The following is a 15,910-nucleotide window of genomic DNA, read 5'->3' on the forward strand; positions in this document are numbered from 1 at the left end:
TCCACGCACTGACTGTGGACACTGAAATGAGTGAATGAGGAAGGAAGCCTGGTAAAGGCAGCCGCGGGGCACCCTTTGCTCAGGAACTTCCCTCAAGGACACCCCTGCGGGGAAAGGTCGCCCTTTTGGGATCACAGCTGAGAAAAGACTGCTGGCGTTCTCAGTGTGCCCCTCTCCTTTGGGGTGTATGAGTAGATGACACCCCTTAGCCTCCCTGTCACAACTGTGACCATAGGTAACCAACAAAAATCACCAACCTCAGGCCTGACTCAGATTCTTCCCACCAGAGCCTCCATTCCCTTTTCCCTCATCTACCCCTGTATACTGAGGATTCAGGGGAAGATGCTGAGACCTTGGAGGCCCTAAGAGCTGTGGGATTAGGACATGAGTCTCTGGATGGCTATGTGGAGTAGAACACCAAGATGCCCCTTAGACTCAGGTGAAGGAGCCACTATGCTAAGCCTCGGAGGCTCAGGGATCACCGAGTACTACAAGTGGACTCATGTGACAAGACCACTTATATCCATTGCTCTCCAGATGGAAGCCAGTGTCTCTTGTGATTCAATCTAACCAGGAAGGGTCATGGTTCAGATATGAGGTGCCCCCTAAAAGCACATGCATGACACAATGCAGGAACATACAGAGGCATGGCGACCAGGTGATGAGAGCGTTAACCCATCGGTTTTGTGAGTTAATCCCCTGATGGGGTTAACTGCCTGGTAACTGAAGGCAGGGAGGGTGAGGCTCGAGGAGGTGGGTCCCTGGGAGTGTGCCTTTGGGGTTGATGTTTTGTGCTTCCTGAACGCAGTTCTCTTCCTGCCTCCTGGCTGTCATCTCCTGAGCTGCCTCCCTCTGCCACCCCTTCTGCCATGATGTTCTGCCTCACCTCAGACCCAGTCATGGAAATGGCCGGCTGTGGACTGAACCTCTGAAACTGTGACCCCAAATAAAGTTTTCCTCTTCTGAATTGTTCTTGTTGGGTGTTTTGGTAACAGTGACATAAAAGCTGACCAAAACAGCAATATTTATCAAGCTCTCACTATGGGGCCACTACTTCAAGGAGACAGTTACAGGTCATAGAACCTTTAGTCAAATGGAGGTTGGCAAGCAGAGACGCATGGGGGTGACCGAGTTGCTCATGTGAAACCCCTGGTTCCTTTACAAGGGCGACCTGTGCAGTATAGTTTGTGGACAAGCACTCACTCACCTTGGTTCCTGGAAGCCCAGGTGCTCCAGGTGATCCACGCAGACCCTGAGAGAAAGAGCAGAACAAGAACGATTATGCTGGTGCTCTCACTGCCCAGAATTGAAGCACAATTGGACTTCTGGAACTATCAGCTGGAAGAGCCAGAGTGGGCAGGAAGCCCTGAACTGCCGTGGGCTCAGGCACTTGTTTGCACAACCATTTCCCCTCAGTCCTGAATGTCTAAGGACACAAACCGACCATCTCGGTGTCCCCAGCACCTGACCTAGCCTGGCACACAGTCCATGCTATGCTGTGCTGGCTGCAGATGCAGCAGACCTTCCCTATCTGTAGTTTTGCCTCCCAAGAGTTCAGTTACCTATGTTCGACTACAGACTGAAAATATTAAATGGAAAATTCCAGAAACAAACAATTCATGGCTTTTAAATAGCTTATTGCAGTGGATTATTTTAATTTTTCTATTTTATTATTATTGTTCACCCTTATTCAATTTGTAAATTAAGCTTTATCCTAAGTATGTATGTATAGGGAAAACAGCATATAATGTATAAGCAGACTGGATTTGGATCTGCCTCGGAAATGTGAAGACAGATGCAGGATCCAGGAAGTCCTGGCTTCTTTTGATATTAGAGGGTCCTTTTGAAGTGATAAGGAGGCTCCAGGGACTCAGAGGAGGCTAAGCCTGTCTATTCTCCTTTTCTCCCTTTTAAAAGCTTTCCTTATCCTTGAGCTTCTCTTTTGGGAGACAGAACCTTTGAAATGACTCATTTTCTTCTATCTTCTTTTATAGCTGGTTTTGAATAAAACCCACTCTCCTACCAATTTGACCAAGATATTTCCAGAACAGGGAGTCTTGTGGCCTAGCCTCTTCCTCCCCCTGCGGTATCAGAGCTGCCCAGCGACACGTGCAGGATTTGGCTCTCTGCTGTCTTGAGTATCCGTGGTGGTCTTGGAATGTAACTCGCCGGGCGAGGGTGGACAGCTACACACGGAAGCCTGCTGTTTGCCCACAGTCCGCCCATTCCCAACCAGTCCAAGGTCATTGGCTCTGACTGTTTCTGTCAAATTGGCAGTGAGTCCTTTATTTTCCTTTCCCTCCAACTTTAGCCTGGTTTCCCCAGGCACAGAACGTCCCCTGACCCCTGACGTGCCACTTACCGGCTCGCCATCTATCCCTTTTCCAGGCGGCCCAGGGAGCCCAGGAGCACCAGGATCACCCCTGGGGCCTGCAGGTCCTGGGCTTCCTTCTTCCCCTGCTGCTCCCTGGAGAGAAAAATGGGACAATTTTCCAGATCAGTGTTTACAGAGCTCAGCTCTTCAATGGTGAACCACCTTGAATGGCATGGTAGGTTTCCTAGGGCTGCCCTAACAATTTCAGAAAGCCTGTCCCTCTAGGACACAGAAATACTGACTGTACAGGGCATCTGAAGTTTGATTCACGTCCCCCATTCACATGTTGAAGCCCTAATGCCCAGTACCTCCATGTGGAAATAAGGTCTCTGCAGATGTAATTAGTTAAGTTATGATGAGGTCAAATTGATTCATGCAAGTGACAGGTGTCCTTTGAAGACAGACACACTTGGACACAGACAGCAGGGGGAAGATCATCCCAAGACCCAGGAAAAATATGGATGACAGTCAGTCAAGGAGAGAACCGGGAAAAGACCCTTCCCTCAGCTCTCAGAGGGAACCAACCCTGCCCACACTTCGACTTAGGACTTCCGGTCTCCAGAACTGTGAGACCCTAACTCTCCGTGGTATAAATCCCTCAGTCCGTGACACCTTGTTAAGTCACTCCAGCCAGTTCACACACGTGGAACACAGAAATGGAGGGGACATCGGCACTGCCCACACAACCTTCCCCTGGTACGGGAAACCCCCAGTAGTGAGTCTCTCAAAGAGGAGCTCCTCCAGGAGCAGGGCTTGGCGCCTCAGGCAGCGCGTCCTCACCAGACAGGTCAGTCATACAGCCCCTTCACATCAGTGAGAGCCCTGCCTGATAGCTTCCCAAAATACGACACTCAACTTGCTCCCTGGAGCTCTGAAGACAAAATCGAACCCCTACTCACATGAGGGGTCTTCAACAAGACAGAGTTCAAGGTTCCAAAGGGACGGGAGGCCAGGATCTGACCTTGAGCTTGCTCATTTTTCCTGACCTCAAAGCTATGAGCAGCACCCTATGTGGAACCTGAGTCAAGCCCCATGAACCAGAGGGAAGCCTTTTCTTGGACGGGGCTCCCTGCTGAGTGGCGGTCTCAGGTTCTCCAGACTTTTCTGATGTAGAAGAGGTGAGGTAATCCAGTCCAAGCTAGCTGGGCAAGATGGAATGCGTCTCCCCAGCGAATCAGTGTCCTCAGCCCCAGGTCAGCCACTGGGCATGGGGAGGGAGCACAGTGTGATGTCAGGGAATGGTACCACTTTGCAGAGCACAGGTTCCTTCCAAAGAGTCCTGGACCTTCACCCAGCCCTCAGCCTGGGCTTCCACGCAGCCAAGGACAGGCGTTTGGCTCCCCCTTCAGGTTGAATGCACCACTGGCACATTGATTTTCCAGTCTGGGAAAGCTCAACTAGTCCTCATAAAACCCCTGAGTCTTTTGGGGGCCTCTCAGATGTGGCGCATTCAAGAAATACTGGTGGGGGCTCCTGCTTTCCCCTTGCTTAATCTGGGTGCTCTGATTTCTGAAAAGATGGTAGTACCCCCATGCTCTTAGCACCTGCATCACATAGGGTTATTACTGGGCTCATGATCAACTAACACTCCAAGAACCCAAGGTTTTTTCTACAGGTTATTTGATCATTTTTATCTGCAATGAATCACTTTTTCTCTTAAACGCATATTTTAAAACTAAGCCTTCTGCCAAAAAGCATACTATATCTACTCCTGTTATATTTTATAAAAACAGAAAAGATAAAGTGATTGTTGTGAAACGGTTCCAGGAAAATCGGGTCTGAAGAATTTGGACACGTGTGTTCTGGCAGAGGCGTCTGCCAGGATGCATGGTGGGGGGGCGGGGCGCGGCTCACTGGGCACGTGCCATGGCTGTGAGAGCCACCTGCTGGCCCAGGGAGGGCAGGGCACAAATGTCCTCAGCTGAGCCTCTGCACCTGCCTCCCAGTTCCCCAGCTGGTCCTCAGAGCGTGGGATCAAGGCAGCTGCCACATCCAGCCACACTTCACAGCTAAGCAGCTGCAGGTGTGAAGGTGACTGCATTTGGCTCAGGTCTCGTAATCCTGGCGCCACTGACATGCAGGGTGGACGATTCTGTGTGTGCATCGGGGTCAGCGTCCTGTGTGTGGAGGAATATTTAGCAGAATCCCTGGTCTCTAGCTACCAGATGCCAGCAGCCATCCTTCCTAGCCCCCGTGTGCCCTCAGACGGGAGGGAGATGCACCCAATTGAGGACCACTGTTGTCACCCCAGTGGAACTGGGACATGGGAGCTGCCATTCAGCCCAGGCCTAAAGCCTACATGTCACCTCAGTCCTTCAAACAGTGCTGCGGATTTCCCAAGCTCTGGCTCAGCACCCCAGTCAGCATCAGAGATTCCCCACAGTGCTGGGTCAGAGGAACATGCAGTCAAGATGCACAGCGGACAGGCTGGGGCATGTTATGAAGAGGAAGCAGGATCTGGACTCAGACTGAGCCAGCGTTGCAGCCCAACAGTGAGTAGATGGAGGGTGGAGCAATCGACCTGCAGTCACCCTCCACGTCTGCCAAATGGGCGTCAATCTGGGTCACAGGTCTCTTGTGTGGACTAAAGGAGTTGACGTGGGGGCACAGGCCCCACTCCTCAGGGTGCCCTCTGATCCTGGCTCCTCCCCCAGCCTGAGAAGCAGGAGCTTGCCGTCACTGCCTTCAGAAGCAGAGAGCAGACGCCTGTGTGTTGGGACTGCCTTGGTCTCACCTTCTCACCACGCTCCCCGTCTTTCCCAGGGGGACCTCTGAGGCCAGTGGAGCCCTGGAGAAAGGAAAGTTATTCACATGGTGAATTTCTTCACAGCTTGTGGTTCCCGGGAATGGCATCTGGGTTCTACTTGAGCTCTGTCCCTCTGTCCTCCCAGGTTACATCCCCAGGCCCGTCTCCTCCCCTGGATCTGGCTGTGCACGTTGCACTCCAGAGCTCTTAAGAGCGGGCATGGTCTGCACAGGGCTCTGCTCTGCTCTGGGCAGTGAGCTTGTGGAGGGCAGGCCCTAGTGGAGTGGGCGACAGGGAAGACCCAGATGACCCAAAGAACACAGGCTCGGCATTAGAGACCTGCTCCACAGTGTCTGTGGTGTTCCCAGGAGGTTACTTTGGAACAACAAAGACAAACATTCCAGAGAAGGGGGGCGGTGAAGAGGAGGATGGGGATGGGAGCAGCTAGGAACGTGAGCGGCTGGAGCTCCGTCCCGCAGGGGCCTCAGGGAGCCCACCTAGGAGCCACTCTACCGGGCCAAGGAGCTGGGCTGCTCTACACACACCAGCTCGGGGCTGCTTCTGAGGGCCCTCCTGCCACCTGTCACGTGGCTGGATGACGAGCTCTCCAGGGACAGAGGAGAGCAGAGCTGCAGGCTGGAGGTGGCGTGTGGGCTGTGGGAAGGGGAAGCTGCAGGCGACCTTCCAGGAGCATCCTCTGCAACCCCTGCCTAGGGGAGGCAGTCTCCTGGGCCTCAGCCTCCTCCCGTGTGAAAGGGCGCCCGTGGTAAGGCCCACCTAACAAGGAAACCATCAGCAGGAGATGAATCGACGCACGCCCTGCCCCAGGAGCAGCGCCTGGGACACAGGCATGCCCACGACTCATCCCCTGCCCTGCAATGACTGAGGAGTGGACAGGACTGACCTAATCTATGGACGAGGCTAAATTCTCCACAGCCCTGGACTAGATGCCACTGTGTGACCTACTGAAGGTCGAAGTCTAAATCAAGGTTCATGGTGAATCTTAGAGCCAGCCCGTTAGCAGACACCTGGAGCATTCTCATGAGAGGGGTGAATCAGGAGGACAGCGAGACGGGACCCCGGCAGGGAACCAGTGCCCCACTGCCTCCATTTCACAAGGATCAGTTTGCCAAGGTCTCAAAGCTGCCCATGGAAGAGCTGGCACTGGAATCCAGGTCCCTAGAGCCAGTCGGGAACCTCTGACTTCTTCAAGATCCTTTTACTTCTTCTGAGGCCAACTGTGATGTTGATTCCAACATCGGCACAATGTACAAGCTTTCTGCAATTAGAGCAGTTTCGTTCACCACTGGAGGGCTGAAGCCAGACCTAGAGCCTGAGCTTTGTTCTTTCTGGGTGACTTTTGCCTGGACATCAGTGTCCCGTGAGATGGGGTAATGAGGCCCACACCTCCGGGTTTCAGGCAGGGTAGGAAATGAATGTGGGGAAGGCCCTGCAGGCCCAGGCCTGCCCCTCCCTCTCGATTACTCACCACAATTCCAGGGGGGCCACTGGGGCCCGGGGGCCCTGCAGGTCCTGGAGCACCCTATTCAGAGACAGATGCAGTTTAGGAACGCCCAAGGACTGGCTGCAAACGCTGTCCCAGGTCACACTGTGCTGCCACTGCTACCAGGCTCTGGTTACCAGCACCCTCCCCTGCAGGAGTCTGGCACAGAGCGTGGGAGGGGACAGGAGGGCAGAGGACTCTGGCAGTTCCTTCAGCCCAGGCACAGAGTCAGGTGGGTGTGTGGAGGGCAGGCATGGGCAGAGGAAGCAGCCTCATCATGCACAAGGGCTTTAGTGAGGTGGCTTTCAGCCTGAGCATGAGGAAAGGAGTTGCTGAGGAGGGAACAGACTGCTCAGTCCTGGGCTGCAGAGCACAGGCTCTGGGTGAGGAAGGTCAGCCAAAGGGCCTGGACAAGACCTGGAGGCCACAGGTGTCTGGGCAATGTGTGACAGGGTGGGCATTCCAGGAGAAAGCGCAGAGAGCGATGGCCCAGCTTGTGGTCACCTCCTGGCTCCTGGGAGACCACAAGTCTGCACGGCCACAGCAAGTCTGCCTCTAGTCTGCCCCGTGCTGAAGGCCCTGATGTCACTCACAGAGAAAGGGCACCAGGAGAGAAGAAGGTGTGTGTGTGTGTGTGTGTGTGTGTGTGTGTGTTGGCTTGACTGGAGAAGCAGGGAATGCTTCTTGGAGGGAGTAGACTTGAACTGGAACTTGGTCGTTGGGCCAGGATTGCCTGAGAGATGTATGTGAGCACATTCCAGGCAGGTCAGTGCTGGGGAGGAGGGGAAGCAGGGGACTCTCAAAGTCCTGGAGGCTGCTCATGTTTGCTCTGGGCTTGTTCCCCACTGTCACAGGACGTGTGCATCCTTAGGCTCAGAAGTCACCCTGGCCGACTCTGCTGCCTCTCTATCCGAGGCTGACCTTGGGTCAAGGCTGTCTTCAGTCCCGACAGAAACTGCACTCTGCCTTGCTCTGTGGCATCCACGCTGTTCCCTGCTTGGATTACCCTGTCCCCACTCAGCCATAGGCACAGATGGCCTGGTCATGTGAGTGTGCTCCTGTCAATTCTCCAAGCCTGTGGTGCCAGGAGAGCGATGCCAGCTGCTCCTCTTACTCCCACCACTACTCCCGGGAGACCTGGTCAGGGCAGCCTGCTCCTTCCTCCCACCAGCACCAGGGTCAAGCCTGCACTCTGAAGCTCGGCCCCATGCCACAGAACTCCACCCAGCCCCAAGGGCCAGTGCCAGCCCTGTGAGACCACAGACACCTGGATTCTGGATCTTGGCCCTGCAGACAAGCAATCCAGGGGCAGCAGCTGGACAGCTCTGAAGGTGCACGCATGAGATGTGTGCCAGCGTGCACTTTCCCAAGTGTGTGTGTGTGTGTGTGTGTGTGTGTGTGTGTGTGTGTGTGTGTGTGTGTGTCAGGGTGTATGTGTACTTGGGTTTACAGAATGTGTGGAGGTGGATGTGAACCTGGGCACACTTTTTAGAGTAACAAGCGTGGATGTGGCCCTGTGCCCCTGTGTGTTCGTTATCCGTGTGTGGAGATTTCCCTTGTGGGCTGGGAAGGCTGTGGAGGCCACAGTGACCCTCCTTGTGCCTGGACAGTATCAAGCATGGGCTGTGCTTCTTGGCCACGTTCCACCTCATATCCCAGAGGGAAGCCACGTGGCAGAAGTGTGGCCTGAAATTCCATTCCCCTCTGTGGGGTCTCCCAGGATACAGGCAGGACACAGGACTCACAGGGTTTCCAGCTGCTCCAGGAGCCCCACGCGTGCCATCTTGTCCCTTGCCACCCTATAAAGAAATTAAAGGGGAGAGGAAAGAGATCAGAGACTTATGCAAAGTTATCCTCACCCTCACAGCAGGCGAGTCTCCAACAAACCTGGCTGCATGGAATTAACTGCTCCAAACTGAAGGGACAGGAGCAGGGTCTAAAAGGTGCAGAAAACACTCTTTCTTGGCCCATTGCAGGAGTTTGTCATATCCTGATTTTATCCCAACCTCACCAAGACCCCTAGTGTCAGCACCGAGGCTTTATGTAATTCAGGCTCAGAGGGGCAGGAAGGCCAAGGCACAGCCAGCAAGTGACCCCAACGTATCTCAGCCACATAGATCACCCAAGAGGGCCCACACACAACTGAACAGCTGCCCAGGAAAGAAGCAGCAAGAAGCCCAACCAGGCTTGGCACGGTGGCACACGCCTGTAATCCTGAGGCAGGAGGATCCCAAGTTCAAAGACAGACTTAGCAAAAGTGAGGCACTAAGCAACTCACCGAGACCCTATCGTTAAATAAAATGCCAAACAGTGCCCGGGATGTGGCTCAGTGGTCGAATGCACCTGAGTTTAATCCCAGGTACCACAAAAAAAAAAAAAAAAAAAAAAAAGCAGCAGCCACCGCCGCCCCACCAGGAGAAATAACATACTAAAACGCTAATGCCCACCAGGCCTTATTTAAATCAACAGCTGGGAAGGGAAGCGGATTTCCTGCTTCTGAAAATGCTTTGGAAACCTGCTGGGCCACCTCTTTCCAGATCACGCTAATGAACCCAGAGCACTTCTAGGTCAACCCTTCAGTGATGGGCCAGCCTGGTTGGGGAGGCAGGGTCAGGTCCCAGGAGTCTGCTTTTGGGCACACTCTGCAAGCACTGGGACATTCTGGCCTCCACAGCACTCGCTGCAGCACCCTCTGGTGGGCGCTCCCGAAATGCCAGGAGAGAAGGCCCTGCAGAGCCAACATGGAGGGGGTTGTTCTTACCGGAGGTCCAATGGGTCCCCGGGGGCCCAACTCTCCAGGACGTCCCTGCAATGAAACCATCCATCCATAAAGTGGCTCATCACCGTAATTCTGAGAAGGTGGGGTGTGGTGTGAGTGTAAGCAATGGGTATAACTTGAGATCTGAGGAGGGCATGTCACCAGAGACCTGGGGAATGAGGAAGGGGCTGCCTTCAGTTCCGTGGGGCTCCTAGGGTGGACTGTACTGTTCCGATCTAGGCTTGTGGGCCTTTGGGGGCCAGGTCTCCAGCAGCACAGGTCCGCAGGGGGCATGGGAGCAGGGACAGTGTGGGCACAGACACTCACCGGCTCCCCAGGCACTCCCGGATCGCCTTTCTCTCCCTTTGGCCCTTGTTCTCCCTGTTGGTGAGAAGCATAGGGTACAGCCCACTTGAAAGTGAACCCCACTCCTTATAGTGCGCATGCCCACCCCTCAGCACGAGGGCCGCCTTCCGTCCCGTGGATGCACCCGACTGATCACCATGGCCCCCAAAGGCTGATCCTGCTGCCCAGGGCTCTTCTCTCCCACTCCCCTGGGACTCTGAGTCTGACTCTTTCAGTTCTAAGGGCCAGAATCCCTTCTTCAGAGAGCGGATCTCCAAGCTGGCCAAGTCCTCCTGTTATGGACTTGTGGAGTCCAGGGTCTTTCTCCTGCATGATGCCTGCTCAGGTACAGTTTTTACACTTATTCTGTGGCTTGACCCATTTTCCCTTCAGCCCAGGGACAGGCACATGGTGGATCATAATGAATGATAATCCTTCACAGCCCTTTCTTGATGGAGGTGTGAGGTGGATGCTTTGCTAAGGGGACCAGCCCCTTGGGGCACAGGCTGGAAGCTGAGCCCTAGACTCTGGGATGGCTGGAATGGTGTGTCCAACTTGTGCTGAAGAAGAAATGGGACAGGGTGGAAAGGCAGGACCCTGGTGCACCCAAGATGGAATCACCCAGCTGGGGTAGGGACAGGCCCACTCCCTTGAGGCTGCAGGTGCCACACCTGCAGTTCCTAACGCACCTCTCAGGAAGCGTGGAGGGACATGAAACCAGAGGGGGGCAAGGAGAAGGTAAGCAGATGGAGGTTGCATCAGCAGCAAACCTCCAAGACTCAGGTGTCTTTCTAAGGCTGAAGAGTCACCTTGCAGGAGAGGAGCAGGGAGAGGCATCCTGGGTGGAGAAAAGCCTCAGCTTTAGAACCATGACGACTCTGTAAAGCCCTGGCTCTGATTCAGTGGCAATATAACTTGGGCAAATAAGTCACCCATGCTGACCTCAGTTTTCATGTCTGCAAAGCAAAGAGGTAGTTCCTATCTCACACAGGTGAACATTCAATGGTGCAGAGGAGGTGCAGCCACCGAGGAAAACTGGAGGTCCGGAGAACAGGTAACAGTCAAAGGAGGAGCACTCTGAAAGGCTGTATGCAGCAGCTCTTCCTCCAGGAGCAGGACCTACTACTGTCCAGGACTGCCCTGGGATGCTTAGGGAGCTGCTGGGCTCACCTTCCACAGAGAGGCCCAAGGAGAAACGGGATGAGCACCTGCCTTGAGGGCAGAGGGCATCCTGCAGAGACCCAAACTGGCAAGCGTAAGGTCTTAGAAGCCAGAGGTCTGGGAGGACCCAGGAGAGTCTTGGGACAGATTCTATCCTGTAAGTTAGAGAGCCCATTGTGGGCCAGCCCTAAAGCTTTATTTGGCATGAAGCCAGCACAGAAGGGCACTGTCCACTGAAGGTTTCATGCTCCTTTCTCTGTGCTGAGACCTTGCCTCCATAGCGTCTCTGCCCAAGTCTCTCTGAACTTCTAGTTGGTATCTACATGACTTTTGGCTGGCTTCCTCCCTCTCTCTGCATCACCTACTGAATGGAATGCACATGGTCCACTGCCTTTGCAAAGTGTCCCATGGTGCCTGGCACAAAGGCTTCCACAAATGCCAGCCTGTTCCTACTCCTAGAATCTCCAAGGGCAATAGCTGGGAAGAAGACATGTCTAGTCCCATCCCCTGGGGACAACAATGCCATGATTTCCAGCTTGCATCCCTCCTCTACTTCCTGGGGAAGAACCTGCAAAACTGCCTTGCCCTCCAGCCACAGGCAACACAATCCAGGAAGACCAAGCTCAGGGCATAGCTTCAAGGGACATACTGGCTCTTTTTTTTGCAGGGGTGAGAATTAATGTGGCCAAAGAATAAGCAGGTGAGCCATGGGTGTTTAGCCAGGTCAGAGGAGGAAGCCAGGGGAAGCAAGATGCTCAAGAAGCCCTGCCTGGGAGCCCAGAAGTTAGGAGGCAACTCCTTCACTTGCAGGCACAAGGTGGGTGCTCCCTCCATAGTGGCTGAATGCAGGAAAGTGGCTAGATGGCCTAGAGCAAGCCAAACACGCTCTCCGGACTTCAGATCCTCCCTGAGGTCTCGGAAACAGTAGGGGCATCCTGCAAGCCTTTGCTGCCTTGTGAGTGGTGGGATCAGGCTGCCCCCAGCCTTCCCAACATGGTTGCTTCTGAGCCACCTACTAGCACCGCACTTCTTCGCTGTCATTTCCCCAAGCCTACAGCTCTCTGTCCTTCTTTCCTCCAGCTAAGGAGTGGGTCCTTCTCTGATGTGACATCTCCAGATCCTCAGGATCCACACACCGTCTAAAAGCCCTGCCCTGACTGCACAAGCTACCCGGCCAGGCCTCCTCACTTGGCATGCCCACCAGACACCCCATGAGCCTCCGGGTCCTGGGTCTGGGAGGGAGGGAGCTGGCTTTCACTCCACGCAGACCCTCCTTTCTGTCCTGTTAACTAAGCAGCAAACTTTTAGATGCCTCTAAATCTTGCCTCTTCCTGCACTGCAGGGACTGAGAGGCACACCTCGGGGAGCAGCAAGAAATCAGAGTTAACACTTTCCAAATCCATCAATGAAAGTCGGCCCCAGAGAGAGCTGTGCAATGGCTTCCCTTCAGTTACTACTTGCTTGGTTTAATTCTGAGCGAGGCCTCCCGGCTCCCACCAAACTGCACATCCCGCGGGAAGGATGTCACGGTTGGAATGAAAGGCAAGGGAGGACAGCCCTCCCACTCCACACTCTCTCCTCTGTGTGGTGCCAATGGAAAATTCTAGACACTGTCTTTTTATGGAGCAATTCCATAGTTTTAATCTTGGGGACCTCGGGTCAACCTAAGTAGGGGGAAGATGCCAAGGCAGCAAAGCAACAGATAGCGGTACCTGGGATGGGGCCACAGGAGACCTGCCTCTAAGTGCAGCACTCAGGTGGGGACAGTCACTCGGCTGGGTCACAGCTGACAGATCTCTCCCAGTAAATAGCTCCTCCTCAAGTGCACGCTGCCCATGGACGTCCCCACCATCACGGCCTCCGCCCTCCCTCACCTCTGAAGTGCACATCCTTCCTCTGCACAATCCTCTGCGTCCCTCCACCTGCTCCACAACAGCTACATAAGGCTCCTTCAACTTTTTAAATCACATCTACTTACTACCGAAAAGAGACAGCAACTGCTGCGAGTTAGATCTTTCCATTCTAGCCTCAGCTGCCACATGTGGTGAAACAGAGGGTCACCTCCTAACAACAGAACAGACACAAAGAGCAAAGGCCCATGGTTTGGCCTCAGTGCCAACAGCATGGAGTCATGCTGGAAGTCCTACTTCCAGTCATGCTTCCAGTCATGGAGCAAGGAAGGAAAGGCTCCTACGGGCTGCAGTGGCCTTTGGTTTTAGGTGTGGCAAGTCCAGGAGCTAGCCAAGCTCTCCCTCCATCTGTCACACCCACAGTGCAAAAGCAGGCTCTGCCCCCCATGCCCCCTCAGCAGTCTCTCTGAGACCTGGGTCCCCACAAAGTACTCGCACCTCTGGTAGCATCCTCAGGATGCCTTTGCCTCCCTCTGACTCCTGAATGTTCTGCCATCTCAAATAACTCTGCTTCTCCTTCCTCAAAAGCACCTGCAGCTCTGGGTACTGAAGAATAAACTTTATCCAAAGACAGGTGTGGCATGTGCCCTTCACTACAGAGTTGTGTCCCTGGAATGTCCTGCCTGACATGAGGGCTGGTTTCAAGCAAGGGTTAGGGGCTTGTTCCCACCTGTCACCAGGACAAGGTAGGTAGCCCAGAAGCCTGGCATGAAGGGCTGAGGCCAGCCCACCCAGCCCTGCTCAGCCCCACCTCTGCACCCCTGCCTAGTTGACCTACTAGGCTATGTTGAGGCACCGCTGCTACTTACTGGCATCCTTGGATATGGTGTGAACAGGGAGGTCTGAAAAGAAAACCACAGAAGTCAGAAAGACAGGGATGAATGGAGTCCCAGACTCGCTGACTCTGAAAGATCTGCCAGGTGAGAGAACATGCCCTTCAGTGATCATTAGTTTTGACAGTTAAAATCCCATGTTCTTTGAAGTGTCTGAGTATTTATTGAGGCAGGAAAGCAAAGCAGTTGCATTTGGCATCCCTGGGGTCCCATGGCCCAAATGCCAAACCCTATGTGACCTTGAATATCTTCTGTCACCTTCCATGTCCCCATCAGTAAAAAGGAATAAAATGTCCTCCACTTGGGGTTTCACCAGGACAAACTGGAATAACTCCTGCAAGCCCCTGGAGCAGTGCCTGGGACACTGGATCCAGATATCGATGTCTGCTTTCCCACTATCATGATCTGCTGTGTGTGGGCAGGGAATCAGAGGCAGAGGAAACCAGAGCAAGGGAGAGGGCTGTGGCTCAGAGAACCCTGCTCGTGCAAAATGCCTTCAGCCAAGACCCCACGGATGGTGCCCATACTGCTCTCCAGCCTTGCCACCACCCAGTCTGCGCTGGCTGCTTCCCAGGGGGCGTGCTCTCCAGGCTCAGAGTTCTGGCTTACATTGTTCCTCAGCCCTGGAGCGTGCTCCTCCCTGCATTCAACCACAGTCATGGGCAGGTCTCCATGTCATGCAGACGAATGTGAATTAGGTAAGCTAATTTACGCTAATTTGTAATATGCGTATCCTGGCCACTGTGCGATTGGACTGCATCTCCAGTGCAAGACTCTATGCTCCATCAGGCCCCAGTCATGCCAAGGTCTGGCTCCAAGCAGGAGCCAACTGATAAAGCCAATGGACCAAGGGAACCCTGGGTGTGAGCCCTAAAACACAGGGCATCCACAAGGGAAGGGAGAAGGGGCTTCCAAGCCCCCAGTCCCAGTTTCTTCCCTCCCCCAAAACACCACTTTTTATATTTCTAGAACTTTTCTCTGTGTTTTCACACAATTACAAACCTATAGAAATATGTCATTTCTACAAGAAACATACAAATAGTGAAAGTGGACACATTATTCATAGTTCCACACACCAACTCAAGGTTCTTCACAGTAACTGAGGAGGTAGACCAGCTGCCCCAGCCTGCTGTTGTCAATAAGAACAGGGGGTAGAGTCATGAGCTTCCCCATGCAGCTCCAGCGGCCACCAGTCTTGCTCAGGAACTGCCATGACGTAGGCAAGCTGTGAGCCCTGCTCTCGATCTCTCAATACACAATGATCTACAAATTGATTTTTCTCACTAATTTGTCTTATTCCATTTAGTTTATGTATCTATATCTTTCCAAGACCCGATGTATAGTGTGTGTGTGTGTGTGTGTGTGTGTGTGTGTGTGCGTGTGTGTCTTTATAAAATAAGATTTTGTGATACACCTATTCTGATGTACTTAATTCTATGCTATGGTCACGTAGATTTTTCCCTAATTTCTCACTATTATAAGTGACACTACAATATACATCCTCACACTTTTTTTAGATGCACATGTGCAAATGCCTGTCTAGCTTAGAAGCGTAGACATGGAATAGCTACACTCAAAGGTGGGCACCTCCTGTCTTGTGGATTGGGCCAGAGGCCCCCAGTGGGAGCTACCAACTTGCTCCTCGCTAAGGGGCAGAGTGCTCACCTCCCCATAGCCTCGTCAATGTATATCACAATTTTAAACAACAATCTCACACAACCCACTCCCGCTCCAAATTTCTGATTCTGAGGTTCTTCCAACATCTTTATGGAATGTCTGAGTCTTGTTTTTAAGGGGTATGTGTGGGGGAGAAGGTGGAGCTGTGGAATAAGGACTGACTGACAAACACTGCTGAGTAGGCTGTCCTGCCACATGGCCAGCAGGGTTTCTGAGCATGCGGGCCATCTCCTCTCTCACTCTCCACCTCTGCTTTGTCCAGTTACCAATTGCCCAGTCAAGGTCAGCACAAAAAGCCATGAACCACCTTCCTGAAATCAGTTGCTCAAAGAAAGAAGCTGAAGCCTGGAAAGAAATGTTAAAATGAAAAACAATTCCAAATAAAGCCCTACTGTGGGATTCTGGGGAGTAAGATAAATAATAATAGCAGCAGTTTTATATTTAATATTTATTATGTACCAGGAACTCTTGCTAAGTGCTTTGTACTATTGCAGTTCATCTCTACTAAAATGGTATGAGATAGCTGGGTACAATATCTTCTAACAGATGAGTAAACTTACTCTTTGGGGAGTTAAATTCACCTGTATTGTGTCTTAGATAGA

The 15,910-nt window shown here is 53.0% G+C and overlaps 1 protein-coding gene across 1 annotated transcript in view; it reads right to left on the bottom strand.

Moving 5' to 3' along the window:
* COL22A1 (collagen type XXII alpha 1 chain) overlaps positions 1–15,910 on the bottom strand; it is a 241,998-nt gene that overhangs the window by 76,507 nt on the left and 149,581 nt on the right. The window contains exons 32-39 of the mRNA XM_079145252.1: positions 13,608–13,640; positions 9,710–9,763; positions 9,386–9,430; positions 8,370–8,423; positions 6,610–6,663; positions 5,109–5,162; positions 2,363–2,467; positions 1,208–1,252 (exon numbers count right to left, since the gene is read on the bottom strand). Of these exons, the coding sequence (XP_079001378.1) occupies positions 1,208–1,252; positions 2,363–2,467; positions 5,109–5,162; positions 6,610–6,663; positions 8,370–8,423; positions 9,386–9,430; positions 9,710–9,763; positions 13,608–13,640 (444 nt within the window). The remainder of the gene's footprint in view (positions 1–1,207; positions 1,253–2,362; positions 2,468–5,108; positions 5,163–6,609; positions 6,664–8,369; positions 8,424–9,385; positions 9,431–9,709; positions 9,764–13,607; positions 13,641–15,910) is intronic.

Source organism: Sciurus vulgaris, assembly GCF_902686455.1.
Source record: "Sciurus vulgaris genome assembly, chromosome: 1".
Lineage (NCBI taxonomy): Eukaryota > Metazoa > Chordata > Mammalia > Rodentia > Sciuridae > Sciurus > Sciurus vulgaris.